A 19,702-nucleotide genomic window follows, 5' to 3' on the forward strand; every position below is an offset into this window, starting at 1 on the left:
TCTGGGGATGAATCCTGACCATCAAGCGGATCATGAAAATTAGATTGTCCCAATTGATTCATGCCCCACAGAGAAAATGGCTTCAGCAAAAAATAACACAGAATGTGGGTGTTCTTTTTAATGCCGCGCCGCGCACGAGTGCTCCTCCATTAAGAGCCATTGATCATCGCGCCCGGGCCGCGCTAGACGCACTCTGTGCAAATCAGAGTGGTTTGGGGTGAAAGGTTCCTGGCAGACGCCCAGGAATTCTCTCAGAGTCACCCCTGTGGGCGCCAGGACAGCACAATGCTGCCGCCCGGCTTCCTGTCGAGGAGACGAATAATGCAGACTTTCTCCCTTTCCTTCTGAAATGCTGATGAGGAGACTAGTGCACATGCAACTCTGCACTGCTCATACCGTGGAAGCGCCTCTTGTTTCATAGTGGAAGCAGCCGGTGATACTGCGTGTTTACCAGCGTTTACGTTGTTGGTCCCCTTCTTATGTCTCACACACACCTCCAGCCTCCACTGCTAAGGTGCTGACAGGCCTTTGTTGGGATCTGTGCCTTTTGCAGAGTGGAGCTGCAGCCCCGTCTCCCTCGCGCTGCTGTCGGGAAACGCGCTGACCTCTGAGGCTTGGATTACCTGGCAGGGCCTGAGGGAGCAGCTCAAGAACACTTGAGGACAAGACTTGCGCTGCGCTCAATCAATAACTATCAAGTGTGTGTGTGTGTTTTCTACAGGCCTCACATTACAGTAAATGTGTTTGCTTTGCAGTGGTTCTGCAAACTGCAATGGCAAATGCCTTGTTCCATAGATTAGTACACGCGGAGGTGTCCTGCAGCTGCAGGATGACTTTGCACACTACGTTGCGATAGGAAGAGACGCAGGGTGTGACAGGACAAAACGGCACATGATGGAAACGATGGGAAGCGAAAGCAGAGGTATTTGTGCCAATCAGTGAATCAGTGGCACCTTTGGAGTTACACATGAAGAGAGTGGAGAGGAACCTCCAGGCTCAGGGAGGGCGGTCATCTGCCTCGACCGGTCGATGTGAGGGGATAGAGACGAGGAACAAGCTGATGCAAAGATAGAAAAATACCGTTGTGATGCTGAATATGGCGTAAATGGAGCTGATGAGTTGAAAACACAGGTTGACTCTCTTCTCTCTGTCATCGATGTGTGTTGTCATCTTCTAAAGGCCGTCTGTCTTTTAAATGACTAGTTTCTGTTACCAATGCTGCTAAAATCTATTCCTCACTCCTTGTGGCGGCTTCTTCCGTCCCAGATGACACAATCTAAACCTCATGTCCCCTCGCTTTTTAATTATCCGGCGGCCTGGCGTCGGCTCACGTAACACTTTAAACTAATGCAAAGCGCTTTAATAGTTGGTCGTTAACGCCATTAAGGTCATTAAAGTCTCAAAAGGGAAGAAAAACATCTGAACATTCAACAAATGATTCTGTCTGGGACCATTAGTTTTCTAACAGAGAGGAAGAGCATCACATGAAGTTAGAATCTATCTCTGAAGTGTGGAAACAATTACTGGCCTTTCTTCATCTTGTGTCTTATGAATATATGATTAGAAACAATGAAAATTCTAACATCCTCACGGCCTCGATGCTCCCTCGCTGCCTCACTGCAGAGAGAGAGAGAGAGAGAGAGAGAGAGAGAGAGAGAGAGAGAGCTTTTGGAAGATGAGCTGCACTGCAGCAACTGGGCGTTGGCTCGGTCCGAGGAAGGAGGCAGAGAGAGGCAGAGAGAGAACGGAGCGGTACCAAAGGTGCAGAAGAGGCGCGTTAGAGGCGCCGCTGCTCGGGTCTGACACAAAACTGTAAAGTCTGTTATGCATGACTTGAGTCCACATCGATCCTGTTACTTTTAGAACTTTCACTAACGGAGATGCAGCATTCCACCGTTTATAAGTTCGCTGCCATTGGCTTCACATCAGTTCACTGCACTTTAGCAGGTAATTCATGCTGCGATTCTTTACATGCTCGCATTATTGTAAACCAGCGCCTCCTGACTCACGGTTTTCTATTGTGCATGCTTGCATCTCTCGCCCACCCCGCCCCGCCCCCCTCCGGGGTGAAGAAAATGTGCTGCGTCTGCAGGGGGGTTATTTGGTGCAGGAGACGGGGAGTAATTGATAATGTTGCTGCTTTTTCTAGCAGGAGAGCTGTGTTTGCTCTTAAGAGGAAATGAGACCGAGACAGAAGCAGTGGGAATACAAGTCAAGTGGGAGCAGGGATAAAAATGCAACAGCGAAAAAACAGAAAATCAATGTGGGGGGGAAGCAAGCAGAGAGAAGGATAATGGAGAAATTCAGAGACAGAGAAATAATAACGCAGAAAGGGTGTTTTTTTATATTTGCAGCTTCTTTACACTTTTGTGTTGTTATTCAGACTTTTCTGATCTTGATCTGCTTGTTTTTTTCTGAACAAACAACACGTGGCAGAGATAAAAATAACGACGCTGAAACAAAAGGGGGCGCGTTGTGGGACTGGGGAACACTTCGCACACGTACCACACCCCGAGATGCCAAACTCCATTCTGCACAAACACAACCCCCTCGCGGCGTGTGCTGATGGAGCTGGTGCAGCGCTCACAGCTGAACATGGGGATCTGGGCGCTTGTGAGGCCTCACAGCGAGTCGGTCTCATTTTCATCTCTGTCAGACTTTGGTGCTTTCTTACTGCACTTGCTTTTATCCTACATGTTCTCACAAACGTGCAGTGTCTCTTAAGGAAGTCCACATCCTTGTTTCCAGGATGTAGTTTCTGATGCTGCCAATCAACCCTGTCTCCTCCTCCTTATGATCCTGCTACTGTATAACCAGGGAGCATTAACTACATACGCTGATATCACCCACTTTATTAAAAAGGATCATTTGATTCATAAAAAAAAATACTGCAAAGCTTGTTGAATATTCTGCTGTTGTGCACTTTTCTGCAGCCTGTTTCAGTCTCATGAAATATGCAGCGTCCAACTCAGTCACCGCCGCCTTCACGCGTCGTGACCCAAACCGAAGCGACGACTTACTCATCCACGCTCCTGCACGGCCTCTACTCCACTACGACCCCGCTGTGGGTTCATGTGGCCATTAGTCCAAATACTGTTGATGGGTTTTAGCAGCTGAATTACTGCTAGTGAATCTGATCTTCACTCCTCATCTTCTCTTCCTTCATTAAACAACTTTTCAACTTAAAAATTTGCTCGTTTGAAATAAAACAAATGTGAGGCACTAACTTCAAGGATTTCCATGTGGGATCAAAGCAGAGACACGGCTCCATTGGGAAAGCGTCCTCTCTCCATCCGTCTCTGCTGCATCACTCTAGTCTATCATATGGTAAACAAAAACATTTTATATCGTAATTGTTTAATTACAAAAAAGTTCTGAGAATTCAAATATACACAACATGAGCATATGAAAAGAAGCAGTTTGAAGGGAAGAAACACAAGCTGTAACAGAGAGAGTGATAGAGACACAATCCTACTTCAACCTTCATCTCTTTCAGCCTTTTAACACCATCACTACGGAAACAGCTGCCAATCACTAACGCACAGACACACAAACACTGTTAGTAATGGAAGTAGAAACCTTGCAGCTCCTCGACGTACATGCATAATGATGTTCTAACAGGTTCCAGCCCAACCCAATAATTAAACCCCCCATTGATTGGCCCACACACACACACACATAGATTTATGATGCACACACAAACCGGCTGAATGATTACACTGTCACCATGTGGGATTTAGCCGGACTGGATTATGTTACTAAAACCTGTTACTGTTTCAATAAATACACTGTGGTGCAGCTTTTTGGTCCTGACCTTAAAGATTTTGTCTTTTCAGGTTAAGAGACTGTTTGGAGGAGTTGTTGAGGTCAACAGTATGGCCGAAGCCTCCAGTGCATCTCAGACCTGATCAGTAATTAATGATAACATTCAAATGAAGCGCTAGCTTGGGCTGCAGGACGCACACAGGGAGCCTCTGTGAACCCTCACGCCTCCGTTCTCACCCCTCCCTCCTTCAGCTGTGTCATGATTCCGCAGCTCAACCTCTGCAGCATGACTCCACTTTCCTCTCCGCACCTCACTCAGTCTCCGGCAGCTCGTCGACAGGTCACAGAGTAATGCAGTAATAACTTGAAATTACAGCGGCGAGGGCTACCGACGCACGCTTTCCTCCTGGGTTTACTTCAGTCGCCAGCGCTTCGTGTTGATATTGTCCTTTACAGTCACGACTCAGAAAGCTAAACTAGAAAAAACATCACTGCAGGCACAGACGTGCTCGTGGAGGGGAACGACTGGAAACAGGCTTTTTGACACAACAAAACCAAAAGGAGGAATTCATTATTTTACCTGAACCCTAAAAGAAAAGCAAAGAACCATTCCCGCCCTGAAGTCAGATTTCACAGGCTCACTATCAGGCTCATCTGCGTAAGGTTGCGTCATCATCCTCATCGTCCTGTAGCAGGAGGAGCCCGCTGTATGACCCCTGACCCCCCATCTCTAGCTACGCCTTCAGCTTTCTGCACGTTCCTGCTCTCGCCACCCTTCGTCTGACGCGCCAGAAAAATGCGCAGTGAGGTAATTTCCTGAAGCGCGGGTCCCAGTCCACAGAGCAGAGCATTAAATGTCTAAGGGGGTGATGGAGGAGGATAGAGACGTAAAAAGAGACACAGTGAATGTGCTGTTGTGTAGGTGGAGACGGCAGGAGGGGGAGGAGGGATGCAGAGGAGGCTGATGATGACTGCAGATTAAGGGCGTGATGTCACACCAGGAGAGATGCTTCAGGATATTGGCTGTAGATAAACAGAAATTACTTTTACTTATGACTTTGCCGCTACTATTAATCTCTGCTACTAAGGCCGTCCCCAGATGCGGGCGCTCGTCTCACAGGGAACAAAGCCATAAGTGACTTGTCAAGTCAGGTGGGAGCTGCACAACCTCTTCCTGGAACCTGATCACATGCACGACATTGGCAGTGGCACCATATGGAGCCCGGCTCCAGATGGACCCGATGGCCAGGCCACCTGGGGAGAGGCCTGTTCCATTGATGAGTCATCCTCAATGCAATAAAAGCCCGTTGGAGCAGAGTAAAACCAGACAATGATAAAATAATTAAAGGGTTAAAGTCTCAGTGATTTTCTATAGCGAGGTAATTACGTTTAATTTGCTAAGCTTCCACTGATCGTTGACTTCCTCCTTCAGACGGGACAATCTGCTGACTTCATCTCTATTAGCGTTCGCTGCCGGTGCTCAACACGAGACACTGTGCAGCTTCTGCTCGCTCACGCCTCAGGTTGCTCTATTTGCAAACTACATGTGTAGTGGAATTCGTGTCAGTGACACTGGGGCGGGGGCATATCGACTACTAACACAACCGCACACATGGTGCAGGGACAACAGGGGCTCATGTAGCCAGGACGGAGCGCCAGGAGTCAGTCTTTGCTACTACAGTTTATGAGAATGATACAAATAGTCTCCATGGATTCACATGCACAATGTTTGGCTACATCTTATACAGCAGATCCAACCTTTTGTTGAGTTTGAGTTTTTCTCTCTCTCGCATTGTTGTGGAGATGTTCTGCTCCATTATTGTGACATGCATGGTGTGATTCTGCTGGAGCATCCACTCCTATAGTGGGGAGATGCTGACAGCTGTCTGTCTTAAATCTAAGATCTAATCTGTAGAATATTGGAAAACGTTATTTAAAGAGTAATGATTAGCATTTAGCTGGTTTGCTATTTGAAAAGTTCTGTACAGTATGAGTGAGACGAATAGTGTCCCCCGAAGAAGAAAACCAAAATAAAACATATTCAGACATTTCTGAACCTGTTTTGGCAGATAAACGTCCACCAGCGTCTCTAAACTCAAGTTCAGATCAGAGGAAGAATCAGAAACATGCAGTGGAGTGCTGGGGTAAGTTATTGCAGTTTGACTGGAGGAGGTAGTAAACGTTTTCACAGCAGAGCATCAATAACTGCTCACTAATTAGTCATTCGTCTCCAGTGCTGCAGGAAAAAACAAGCACTATAAATCACTGGAAAATCAACAGTTTCCTTCAGCACTGAAAAAAGGAAACGCATGAAGGAGTAGGTGTGTGTTTGTGCACTTAGTCACAGATAAACAAACTTGTATGAAGACACATGACTATTAGTGGATGTTTCACTGCTTCTTGAGGTTCTGCCAACTGTTGCTCTACATTAAGACATTAAGACAACAAAAATCACCTACAGGAAATAATGCTGCAGCTGTCTGATGATCCACACACACTGACAAAGAGAGAGAGAGAGAGCGAGAGAGAGAGAGAGAGAGAGCTACTGATGCATTGCAGATAAACTGCAGATCCCAGTGTAACCCCTCCCACCGCCCCCCACCCTCTTCCCACTCCTGTTGCTTTTCCACTGCCCTGCCACAGCGTATGACATCATCACTGCCTCCAGACCTCCCACTAACATCGGCCCACACGGCCTGTCCCACCCTGCGTACCTGACCGCTGGAAGCCCTCAACACCTCTCACCCATCCATCCCAGAGCCAATAGGCGATCCAATAGAACCGGGCCCTCGCAGAACACTGACGTTTGAAATCTCCGGCTCAGGTACAAATGCACGATTGTTCCACTAACGACTAGCGTTGTTACAAGTGCAATTAAATCAAACGGCGCCAGTCTGAGCTACATCATCTGCAACGAGTAAAACTCATCTTTTATGATTGCACCAAATGACAGATACATTTCAAAACATTTCAGCACATTTTTCTCTGTAATAAAATTAAGCAGCTTTTTTAATTTATGGGCACTTACTTGAATTTCCCTGGACAAGCTGCACATGGGTGTTTTTCAGCCAATATGTGCTTCAGCAACTGTGAGCGCCTTCGTACAACAAATGTCAAATGGCAGATGAACATGCATCAAATACAAACATAAATAAATACTTGGCTTTGAACACACGTTCTCACTGAGGAACACGATAGTATGAAATAAACCATAAGGGCATTTTCATATGATTCTAGTATAAACTTTCTGTGCTTTCACATTAAATCACCTAATGCCCAGTTGCTGCTTCCATTCTGTAACACGTCGTCGTGCACAACGGGATGAAAGCGTTGCTTCACTAAAACAATAGTTGTGCTGCAGCAGGACAAACAGCGTCTGCATGTAATGTATCATGACAGCTGCTTGTGATTATGTGAAAAGGAAATTTTGCTTGATATTATGACAGACGCTTGTGCAGATTAGAAAAAGAAAATGGGGAGGTGGTGTCCTTGTCAACTTCTCCAAACATTACAGGATATGGACTAAATTACTTTGTTGTGTTGCTGAGCAAACACAAGGATCGTTTTGTCTTTTCTCACATATTAAAGTTTCATTACTGATAAAAGCAACGCTGCCTCTTTCACAGTTTGTGCTGCTCACCAGCGTATCAGCTGAATAAAAGGTCTCGCTGTCTCGTATTCTCTGCATCAGCATGTATAGAACCACACCTCTGCTTCAAGTCACATAAAGATGTCAGATTTAAAGAAGAACATAGATTTAGAAAGCCGCTGGGCCGCTTTGGGCCGAGTGAGAGCGACTGGATCTCTGGGATGGGCCCTTCTGCCTGCGAGAGCGTGTTTCTGCTGCAGTGCCGTTTGAAAGCTCTCCAACCCTTCTGCAGTGCGCTGGAGGCCAGAACTGAGGTTGAGTGACTCTCTGCTATCGCCCGTCCCGCACGCTCTCGCTCCCACCACCATCTCCCTACGAGAGACCTTGAGGTTCAGGGCGCGCGATCCCGCCAGTGAGACGTGTGCATGTGCGCGAAGGCCCGAACACAGCGAGTCATGGGAGAGCGGTCAAGGGCGTCGACACGTCAGCAGCTGAGGAGACGTGATCGCAGCTCTTATAGTATTATCATTTACAATACATAATGGTGCCTAAAATAGACAGAGGAGGAGAAAGTCAATGCGCCCATCTCTCCCTCCCTCTCAGTCTACCCCCCCCTCTGTCTGCATTTCTGTCTCTGGAGCCATCTAAAATTGGCCAAGCCTGGTGCATTAACGCCGCTCGAAAGCTGATGGGGAGAGACAAGAAGGTTTCACAGTAAAAAAGCAGAATAAGTTCTCTGCTCATGTTCTAGACGCAATATCAGAGTTACTGTCGTGCTCAATTTTGCTTTTGACTCGCTGAGAACACCGGGTCCAGGTAATAGCCTGCACCATTAGCAACAATAATTCACAACAGTGTAGTTTGCTGAACTTAGAGTATGGCTGGGGTTGGGGGGGGGGGGGGGGGTGATGGTTTTGACAGGATTAAATACATTAAGTAATCGATCATCACGAAGCCCTGACGCAGCTGTTTTCGGTGCACTACCTCCAACAACTGGTAATCGTTTCGCACTGACCGGAGCGACCTGAGATTAGAAGGAAGCATCAAGGCTGATAGGAAATCAATACCCGGTCGGTGAGGCAGCCACCACACCAGCAGCCCACGCCAACACTGTACAGGGAAAACGCCTCAGCAAACGAATGGATCAGCCACAGCCTCCCACATGACGCTGCATCTACTGTAGCACTGATCGAACCATGTGCGGTGCAAATATAACACTGGACAGTGACGCTAAGCAGTTTTTGGACATGAGCCTATTGGAACCTACTTTGTAATGTGTCCCAAGTGTTCAGAGAAGGGTTAAAGTCTTGCATTACTCATTGATAACATAGATAATTACGTTTAGTAAAATGGTGACAACAAACGTTACACACATGGGAAGGCACGCATCCATGAATCATGGGTTGTAACATCTGAAGTTTCAGAAACAAGACAGTAATAAACTGTGTCTGTCTGAGTGACTCAGGTACTTGTATTTACTGTTCACTTTAACGACCAGTGAAAAGCGTTTACAGCTAAATAAACAAGTGACTGTTGCTTTTCTGGTCGCTGTCCGTGGTGCTGAAATGAAACGCCATCTATCTGACTAGAGGGTCTGTCTGTCTGTGTGTCTGTGACAGCCACCTAAATTCTCCACATCACGTGGGTTAAACTCAAAGGGGGCCCAGACCAGTACCAGACGGCCTGAAGGGGATGTTCCCTCCCCTCCTCCAAGCAATGGATGGACAAAACAAAACTGCTTGGAGTTGCCTCGTTAGCGACACAGCTCCGATATATAAGGCGCAGACAGAGGGATCTCATTCGCTGTGAGAGCCGTACACTCTTCACCTGCACACACACACACGAAACACACACACACCCACATACACACGCCTCCACCTCCTGCACCCTTCATTCCTGCGCACGTCCCCTACGGTAGCCTGTCCGGATGAGTTACCCGGTGGACACGATAGGAAGCCCCTTTAGGAGAGTAATGGATACTAGATCGACCAGCTACGGCTACGGCCGCCCCGGCAGCACGCCTTCCAGCGGCTTTCGCTCCCAGTCCTGGTCCCGGGCAAGCCCCGGGTCCACTCTGACCACATCCTACAAGAGGACCGTGAATGTGCCGGCCACCCGAGCATACAGCTCAACGGTGCTCAGCTCCGCCGACAGCGTTGATTATAGCCAGACCTCCATCCTCAACGGAGACTACAAGCGTTCCAACGAGAAAGAGCAACTTCAGGGGCTCAACGACCGCTTCGCTGTTTACATTGACAAGGTGCACTACCTGGAACAGCAGAACAAGCAGATCGAGGCGGAGATCCAGGCACTGCGGCAGAAGCAGGTGTCGCGCTCCCAGCTGGGCGATCTCTACGACCAGGAGCTGCAGGAGCTGCGCTCCGTGCTGGAGCAGATCCACCATGACAAGGCGCAAATTCAGATCGACACCGAGCACATCGAGGAGGACATCCAGCGGCTCCGGGACCGCTTCGAAGAGGAGGCGCGCATCCGGGAGGAGACAGAGGCCATAATCCGCGTCCTGAAGAAGGACACGAACGACGCGGAGTTGATGAAGTCGGAGTTGGACAAGAAAGTTCAGTCGCTGCAGGATGAGATCGCCTTCATCCGCAACAACCACGAAGAAGAGGTGTGCGACCTCATCGCGCAGATTCAGGCTTCTCAGGTGACCGTGGAGAGGAAGGACCTCCATAAGGCGGACATCACCGAGGCTCTGCGGGAGATCCGCTGCGAGCTGGAGGGACACTCCAACCAGAACCTGCAGCAGGTGGAGAGCTGGTTCATGTGCCGCTACGCCAAGCTCACCGAGGCTGCGGAGCAGAACAAGGACGCAATAAAGTCCGCCCGCGATGAGATCGCCGACTACCGTCGCCAGCTGCAGTCTAAGACGGTGGAGCTGGAGTCCGTCCGCGGGACAAGGGACTCGCTGGAAAGGCAGCTCAACGACATCGAGGACCGCCACAACAGCGACCTGGCCAGTCTACAGGTAGGGACCGGCAGCACGGCCGTGCGTAAAGACTGAGCTTCAGCACGGAACTCTTAGGAAACGTTCACGGTTTGTGTTATAAATGTATTACCTGAAAAAAGTGGATGGATGAAGTTGGCAAAATATAAATTATTTTTATAATATATTTATATGTTTTACTAGACATTTTAAGATATTGAAAGCAGTACACGTGTATAATAATAGTCCTGCTCCGCAGTGATTTTTATTTGCGCACTCGGAGCTGACTTCATCACAGACATGAGAGCTTTTCAAGCGTCAAGAAATGGTTAAAGGGAGACACTGCAGCAGACCCCCCCCCCCCCTCTCTCTTTTCCTTTTGCTGAGTCAGAGCCATGGGTCGATGCCTTCATTGGCTCAGCCCTTGCATCACACCACCGAGACTTGGGGGCGGGTGGGGGTGTATTCAACAGGGGAAGAGGCTGCCCTTGAAAAAGAGGCATTCAACAATTCTAGAATACTGTATTGCGTCAGAATATATTATACCAACAGCCGCTGGGACACAGACGTTTAGAGAACAGAACCTGCATAAATTAACCGATCAATTCAATTAGAGAAATGCTTTAGAAGCGTTTGATAAATGTTGCCAAAGAGATTGTAAAAACTTTGAATCTGCATTTATTTCTGTCTGTTCTTCCGCAGGAAACCATTCACCAACTGGATAACGAGCTCAAAAGCACCAAATGGGAGATGGCTCGTCACCTGCGTGAGTATCAGGACCTGCTCAATGTCAAGATGGCCCTGGACATTGAGATTGCTGCATACAGGTATGTACTGATGCATCCACAACACTTCAAAACAACTTAATACACTGGTGTTTAAGTCGCTACGCAGAGAGTCAAAAGGGGTTTAAAAGAATTGTGTTTTCTCCCCCAGAAAACTCCTAGAGGGTGAAGAAACCCATTTCAGCACGTTCCCTCTTCGCCAGGCAGTCGCCTCCACCAAAATTTCTAAACCTAAATCAGAAGCTCCCAAGATTAAGGTGCAGCACAAGTTTGTTGAAGAGATCATTGAGGAGACGAGGGTGGAGGATGAGAAGGCCGATATGGACGAGGCCCTGGCAGAAATAGCACAAGAGCTGTCTGCTGCCGGTGGAGAAGAAGAAGAAAATGAAGAGGACGAAGGGGGAGAGGGTGAGGGGGAAGAGGAAGAAGGAGATGAAGGTGGAGAGGAGGAGGAGGTAGTAGCTGCTGCTGAAGCTAAAGTTAGCTCAAGTGCACCAGCTAAGGAGGAAGACGAGGAGGAAGAAGGGGATGGAAAAGGTGGTGATGAGGAGGAAGAGGGAGAAGGTGGTGAGGATGGAGAAAAGGAAGATGAAGGTGAGGGGGAAGGGGAGGGAGAGGATGAGGGAGAGAAAGGGGACGATGAAGAGGGAGGCGATGGAGAAGAGGAGGGTGGAGAGGAGGAAGAAGTCGAGGAGACGGTGTTGTCCTCTAAAGCCCCCGAGTCTAAAGCCTCTCCCGACAAAGAGAAGGCCGCAGACAAGGAGGCAAGTGAAGGAGAGGAGGAAGCAGCAGAGGAAGCTGGTGCCGAGGTGGAGGCTGGTGATGAGGATGCAGGCAGCGACAAAGCATCCAAAAGCGGAGACGAGAAAGAGGAAGCAGACAAAGGCAAAACAGAAGACGAGAAGCAGGTGAAAGACGAGAAGGCGGACGACAAATCAGAAAAAGCCGAGTCCAAGACTGAAGCCTCAAAAACAGAGGCTGCAAAGCCTGAGGCAAAGAAGGAAGAGGCTCCTAAAGCTGAGGCTTCAAAACCTGAATCCCCAAAGCCTGAATCCCCAAAGTCTGAATCTCCAAAACCTGAATCCCCAAAGTCTGAATCTCCAAAGCCTGAGTCCCCAAAGTCTGAATCTCCAAAGTCTGAATCCCCTAAACCACAGTCTCCTAAATCTGAATCTCCCAAGCCTGCATCCCCCAAGGAAGGCTCACCAAAGTCTGTGTCCCCCAAACCTTCCTCCCCTAAAGCCGAGTCCCCTAAGTCAGAATCCCCAAAGAAAGAGACTGCAAAGAGCGAGTCTCCTAAGGCTCCCGCAGTAGACGATAAGAAGGTAGAAAAGAAGGACGTGGCCATGAATGGAGACATAGACAGCGGCAGCCCCGAAGAGAAGAAGGACGAAGACAAAGAAGTCGATGTGATGGCCAACGGCGTGGACGAGAGCCCAGTGAAGGAAGACGGCAGCCAGAAGGTGGTGATCACCAAAACCGTGGAGACCATCACCACCGGCGAGGACGGCTCCAAGCACGTCACCAAATCAGTCACTGTGACCGAGACCGTGAAGGAGGTGGAGGAGGTGCTGCAGGAGAAGCTGGTCTCCACCAAGAAGACGGAGAAGCACTCCACCCAGTCCATCAAGCAGGTGGCGGAGGGCGAGTGAGCAGACGGCCGGGTCGATCCGGGCCGGGCCGGGCCGGGCCGGCGGGCCGGGGAAGAAGACAGGAAGCAAATCAACCCAGAACTAACATAAAGAAACTCATACAGCTAGAGCGATGTAATAAAGATAACCACTGTCAAATATACCAACAAACCATAGAGAGAAGCCAAAAGTTAAGCGCTACAACTTTCAAAAATGCATGTTGAGTGAAAGCTTTAAATGGGCGGCCAGGAGCACGCGGGTGAGACTATTTTAACCTCTTTTACTTCCTTTCTGCAGTCTAAGGGGGAGCTCTCGGGAAGGGGGGGTGGGCTCTGCATGCTAGCTCAGGGGAGGGGAGGCCGTTCCTCTCTACTGGATGTTCGGTAGAAATGCACTGTAAAACGCCAGGGTGGGAGAGCGAGGGGGGACTTCTTTCTTTTTCCGTTTGACCAGAGGGGGAGACGGGCAGAAGGGAGGGTCCCCGACGCAGACGCGCGCTCTGCTGAAGAAGCCTTACTTGACACGCGAAGATACCAACTGAGCCAAAAAGAAACTAACGACGAAACAAAACACACCACGTACGAGCAGCGACGGGCAGCAATATGATAAACACACGACCATGTACATGTAGTAACTGAAGCAAACTAAAGCTTAACACACCTGAAGAAACTCCTAGCCTTAAACATGCTTTTTATCAGTGTCTGTTCTGTTTACCTGAGTGCAGATGAAAAATATCGCGGCAAACGCAAAGTGTGCTGGACCAGTCCAGGGTGAAGACGCAGTGGACGGGTGGGTGGATGGATGAATGGATGGATGCGAAGACATATGTGCATAGGATGGACTTGAATTTAAATACAGAAATAAATGAGGTGCTACTGTTTGCAATCCCATGACTTTACTCATCATGAATGATTTCCCAGCAGCCTTTGCTCAATAAATATCATAACGAACAACAAGCTTTTCTCTTGTTTTACTTCATTACTGAATGTTGTTTATGCTGTAAGTGGATGTAGCTCAGAACAGTGTAATCTTTAGATTGATGTGTTATGATAATGACCATTCATTATTTTTGACAATTTATTACTCCAAGCTTTAGTAGGTCATTAAAAAACCCCTACAAAGATCTGGTGAGACCACATCAATAATAGGCAACACTGAAACCAAAGATGACATTTTTTTCACTGTGACCTTTACTGACCTTTCTGAAAGGCAGACATTTTATATTATTTAATGTATATGATTAATGTGTAAGATTTGACTGAAGTGCTATAAATTCTGTTGTTTACATTTATCAGCTGTGAAACAAACCCAGAAAGCGTTACTGTAGCAGATGTTATTTGACTCCAACAGTTTCCAGGGCAGCAGACTGTCGGAGGATAAGCTGCAGTGGCCTCTTAGCACAGGAATTTATCAAAACTCTAGGCCACAGGTGTCCAACCCTGGTCCTCGAGAGCTACCTGCTGGTTTTAAACTCTCCCTCCCCCATCACCTTACTGATCAGTCGTGTTCACCTTGACCCGGTGTGTTCAGTCAATCAGCAGCTAACTGACACACATAATCACGGTAATCAGCAGAGAGTTGGAAATCCAGCTGGACAGTAGTTCTCGGACATCTCCGTATAGGCCAGCACACAGACCCAAACCCAAATGCAACGACCCACAAGACACCATTTAATGAATAAAAAGCAGGAATATGAAGCTATAGAGAGAAAGTAGATAAATGCTGACTAACAAAAACTCACTGCCTGGCAGGACAATAGCTTATTATACAAATACAAAACTAAAAATCACTGCACATGCACGAGAAACAACCGACAAAGTAAAAGTAAACAGAGTGCAAACAACTCCAAGTAGCTTAAAGACAAACAGGATAACACAACAAAAGTAACCTCACCAACACCCAACGACAACAGTGACCTCTGACAGGTGTGGGTTATTGACTTGATTAAACATGGGCATTAGCAGGAAACAGGAAGTGACAAAGACCAACAAGGAAGACAGAACTGAAACAAAAAGCAAACCCACTGCTGCCAGGCTGAATGGCTAAAACGGACTTACTTTATCACAACCATTATTTAAACACAAGTATGAAAACCTTACAGCCATTTGTGAGCAGAATAAACACCGTTCTGTTCAGTCAATCAGAATCAGGCATCGTCCTTGTTGTGATTGGCTGAACAGGCTGCTTCAGGTCAAGTAGGGTCAAATGACACAAACTAAATGTGGGTTTGTGCAGCTAGAAATGGGCTCATCTACAGCCTAGTGGCTGGGGGCAACATTAGCAGCAGCTAGTCAGCTTGCATCATGGGTAATGTAGGCACAGGTTGTGATAAGAACACATTAAAGTGATATTGTAATACTAATACTTTTAGCCTCATCAATTTCATAATCTTGATGTTGCACAATATTATTATTGCTAATGTTGCCAAATCATGTTACACAAGAAGACAAAGCATTAAATTACGACTGTGCCGCATTCAAATGAATATTTTATTTGTATTGCCTCACGGTTAAAAGCAGGTCAAGGTCAAGGACACAGACAGACTGGGTTCAGCTCTTTATTGAGCCAGCAAACACGCACACACTCACATCTGGATTCAGCAGTTACACATTATGCTTAATCTGTATTGTGTTTGTTGAAAAGCTGTTGAGCACCATGATCAGAAGCAGGTTTAGAGGATAATGCTGATGCCTCCGCTGTGATCAAGCCGACGTTCCCACAGGCCGATGCTGCTTCACTTCTTCTCCTTTGTGCTTTTTTCCTTCGCACCCTCAGCCTTCGCTGCTGTTTCTTCTTTCTCCTTCTTGGCGTCGGGTTTTTCATCTGTTTTAGGAGCGGGTTTGTCGTCGGCTTCTTTCTTGGCGGCGGCTTTGCCTTGTTTCTCTTCACTCTTTTTGGGCTCCACCTTCTCCTCCTTTTTTGCAGCGTCGTCTTTGCCCTCAGCTTCTGTTTCTTGTGCTTCTTCTTTGGCCTCAGTCTTCGTTTTTTCTCCTTTGTCCTCTTCTTCCTCAGCAGCCTCCGTCACCTCTTCTTTCTGCTCATCTCCACCTGTATCAGTAGATAAGACTTGTATTATAAATAACCACAACAACCTATTACAAACACACTATATGATATAACAAACTAACCCTCTTCCTCTTCAGCTTCTTTTTCTTCTTTAGCCTCTTGGTCATTTTCTTTTTCACCCTCCTCTTCTTCCTTTGCTGTTTCCTCCTCTCCTCCTTCGTCCTTCTCTCCTCCCTCTTCCTCCTTTGCCTCTACCTCCTCCCCTGCCTCTTCTTCCTGCACCTCCTCCTCATCTCCCCCCTCTTCCTCCTGCTTTTCTTCCTCCTCTACCTCCTCTCCCTCTTCCTCCTGCACTTCCTCCTCCTCCACCTCCTCTCCCTCTTCCTCCTGCGCCTCATCCTCCTCTTCACCGGGCGGACTGGCCGCTGCATGCTGGGCGTGGCTGGCGGGAATGATCCCCTCGGTGGTACTGACACTGGAGCTGAGCAGGCGTGATGTCATCAGGTAGGAAGTGCCGGAGCTCAGGCTTGAGAGGACGGGCCGGCCGAAGGAGGGCGCTGACAAGCTGTGGCCGTACAGGGAGGAAACTCCCCCGGCCATTCCCACGCTGAAGCGAGACTCCTCGCCCTCCAGCAGCTTCCTGCACAGGTGGATGAGAAAACAGTGGTGCTACAGTGAATGGAGGCCTCAGTGTTTAGCACACATTAACATTTTGATGAAAACACTGCTCACCTGTATGCAGCAATCTCGATGTCTAGAGCCATTTTGACATTGAGAAGGTCCTGGTACTCCTTCAGGTAACGCGCCATCTCCTGTTTGGTGCCTCGAAGCTCACTCTCCAACTCTGCAATGGTGTCCTGTATGGGAGACAAGGTGAAAAGTCTTTGAAGCAATAATATCTTAAAGTAGAACTAATATTTGAATAATGAATGATGCATTGTTGAACACGCGTCTGACCTGCATGGCTGCAATCTCAGCGCTCTGCTTGTCCTCGATCTCATGCAGCTGCTTCTCCAGGGATTCGTTGAGGCCTCTGCACGCATCGATCTCCAGCAGCCGGGCCTGGAGCTGGCGCCGGTACTCTCCGGCTTCGTCTTTGGAGCTCCTCACTGCATCGGTGTGCTGGGCCACGGTTTCGGTCAGCGAGCCCACCTTTCCCCTGAACCACTCCTCCGCCGCCTGCATGTTCCTGGCTGCCAGCCTCTCGTACTGGGACCGGATATCTCTGAGAGCCCCGGACAGGTCCGGGGTGGCGGCCTCGGACTCCACAGCGACCTGGACCCCCAGCTGGACCTGGGCCTGAAGCTCTGCCACCTCGCTTTCATGGATCCTCTTGAGGAAGGCCAGCTCCTCCAGGAGCGTTTCAACGCTCTTCTCCAGCTCAGCCTTCCCTAACGCAGCCAGGTCCACCTCCCGACGGGCCTCCATCAACCTGCCCTCAGCCTCCTCGCGAGCCAGCACCTCCTCTTCATATCGACCTTGTAGAGCGCTGAGGGTTTGCTCCAGACGGTCCTTCTGGCCCAGCACCGCTTGCTGCTCCGCCCGGGCCTCGTCCACCGCTGCCCTCAGGGACCGGGCCTCCTGCTCGTACAGCGCTCTCAGACGGGACGGCTCGGTGTGCCTCTGCCTCAGCAGCAGCAGCTCCGCCTCCAGGGCTCGGTTCTGTTGCTCCAGCTCACGCACTCTCTCGATGAATCCGGCAAAGCGGTCATTGAGCTCCTGCAGCTGGCTGCGCTCCTGGGTGCGGACGGTGCGAAACTCGGAGCTGATCTGGGCCGCCTGGCTGAGCTCCAGCTCCAGGGAGGAGGCCGGTGAGGAGGAGGAGAGCAGTACGCGACCGGGAGAGGAGTACTGCAAACGGGAGGAGGACAACGGGGAGGCATGGGAGGAGTAGCCGGAGTGAGTCCTCCCTCTGGTCACCACCGCACGAGGGGCCGACTCGTAGTACCAGCGCCTACATGAGGAGGTGGGATAGTAGGGGTCATATCCGATGCTACTCATGGCTGAGTGGTGAGAGGACAGGCTGCTCTCCCTCTCCTCTTTGTGTATGTGTGGAGGTGTAGGAAGGCTCGGCTTTAAGCGTCGACTGGCTCCTGCTGCAGCAGCCGCCGCTTTTATAGCGCGACCGGGAGCTCTGACGCAAGCATTTTCCCCAAACTCTGACAACGCAGGCTCACTGGACTCACACTGCAACAGCGAGAGCGGGAGGCACGAGGGAAATGAGGGCGGGTTAAAGATGCAAAGAGAGGACGAGAGGGAGTTGGATGTGAACGACCCAATCAATACGCCGCCTTCTGTTTGTCTTATTTTTATATGAACAATAAAATGAATCAAGATGAGTTTTTGGAATCAGTTGCAAACAAGGATTCTAACAATGTCTGCAGTGCATCAACACAAAACAGTGACTGTAGCGGCACCGGCTTTTACAACCGTGACACAGCATCTTTCCTTGTGGTGGAGAGGAGAACTGCACCGCGACCTCAAAAACCCTGACAACACAAGGCGGCAGGTAAACCTGGCTAATGAAACCATCAGTCTATGAGCAGCAGTTTGCTAATCATGTGCCAATCAGTGATTATTATTGGTTCACACTCCACTGTTTTCTCTGTAAATAGAGGGTGAGTAGTTGCTTATAGTTTGTTTAGTCACTGACGATATTATTTCAATAAAAAAATAAATAAAATGACTTTTTGATCTGCAGCACAAAAACCCAGCAGCTCGATTACATCCAGTTGCTGACATGCATATTGTGTGTGCGTGTGTGTGTGTGTGTTGACTCGTGTGTGTGTTAACTCATGTTGAGCTCTTGATTTCACGGTCGGACAGCACGCATTAATGAATTTCATTGCAGTGATTTGCAGCAGTCTGCATGAATACTGTACTGTGTGTGTGTGTGTGTGTGTGTGTGTGTGTGTGTGTGTGTGTGTGTGTGTGTGTGTGTGTGAGAGTGTGTGTGTGTGTGTGTGTGTGTGTGTGTGTGTGTGTGTGTGTGTGTGTGTGTGTGTGTGTGTGTGTGTGTGTAGAGCTAATAGAGACGAGGCAGGCTGTGGGAGGTGAGGGACGTCAGTGCAAGCTGCATGAAATGAGCGCTGCTGCAGGCTGAGTCATTGTAACAGTTGTGATCACACCATTCCCCTGTGTCCACTCTTTCTCACCATAACAGCACTCTGACAATCTGCAATGAGGCACCTTTTAGCCGACGAGCTACTTATTGGACCTGTGAAAATGAAACTAGAGTAGACTAGCAACATCCCTTCTGGACAATAGGTTCTCTTTTTCTGTGAAACTGATACATTTCTGTCGGCCCATATAATACAGACTCACACACCTGACTAGTGCAGTTGTACAATTGTAGTATAGGCTTTAAAAGATGCATTAAAGCACAGTTAGTCAGAAGATGCACAACCACTACTTAGCACAATGCAGCTTGCATCTGGGTCAGTAAAACACTGCAGACGAGCTTTTACAGTAACTTGCCTTTATTTGGACCTGCTCACTGTTCTAATTATACTTTTATGGACTTAGTTCACCACAGATCCAGAGTGGTTAATCTGCAGAAAAGCTTAGATTCTCCCCCGCAGCATCATTCTTGTTACTACTTATTTCATACAGTACGGTAACATAATCCATTTTCATGGACACAAGATACATGAAGCATGACAATACATGGTTGGCATCATGCCTGCAGATCCATTAATGTTATATATTTGGACTATTGCTTTTCTCTTTATTTCTATATAAGGATCATAATTTGATTGAGGCAGGAGACCGTGACTTTGTCTGACAGCTCAGCTTCGGCTCTGTGGTTAGTTTCCAAGCTTCATCAGCACTTTTACCTGTCCTGTACATTTCAGATTGTTTTAGGTTCCCAACCCACAGTGTTTGGCTTTAATTATTTATGAGGTATATTATATTACATGTAAAGCAGAACACCTGAAGACTAAATGGGAAAAAAAGCAGCTTAGAGTGAAATGAGACAGGA

At 48.4% G+C, this 19,702-nt stretch overlaps 2 protein-coding genes across 2 annotated transcripts; one reads left to right on the plus strand and one right to left on the minus strand.

Moving 5' to 3' along the window:
- Positions 1-9,123: 9,123 nt before the first annotated feature.
- Positions 9,124-13,670, plus strand: nefma (neurofilament medium chain a). Its single transcript, XM_029169342.3, has 3 exons — positions 9,124-10,340; positions 11,001-11,125; positions 11,235-13,670. The coding sequence occupies exons 1-3, from the start codon at positions 9,282-9,284 to the stop codon at positions 12,733-12,735; spliced, it is 2,685 nt and encodes an 894-aa protein (XP_029025175.1). The 5' UTR covers positions 9,124-9,281; the 3' UTR covers positions 12,736-13,670.
- A 1,514-nt stretch (positions 13,671-15,184) lies between these two features.
- nefla (neurofilament light chain a) lies at positions 15,185-17,821 on the minus strand. Its single transcript, XM_029169343.3, has 4 exons — positions 16,678-17,821; positions 16,453-16,577; positions 15,843-16,360; positions 15,185-15,762 (listed from the first exon to the last, which is right to left on the minus strand). The coding sequence occupies exons 1-4, from the start codon at positions 17,719-17,721 to the stop codon at positions 15,449-15,451; spliced, it is 2,001 nt and encodes a 666-aa protein (XP_029025176.1). The 5' UTR covers positions 17,722-17,821; the 3' UTR covers positions 15,185-15,448.
- Between the last annotated feature and the right edge of the window lie 1,881 nt (positions 17,822-19,702).

This window comes from Betta splendens, chromosome 12 (genome assembly GCF_900634795.4).
Source record: "Betta splendens chromosome 12, fBetSpl5.4, whole genome shotgun sequence".
Lineage (NCBI taxonomy): Eukaryota > Metazoa > Chordata > Actinopteri > Anabantiformes > Osphronemidae > Betta > Betta splendens.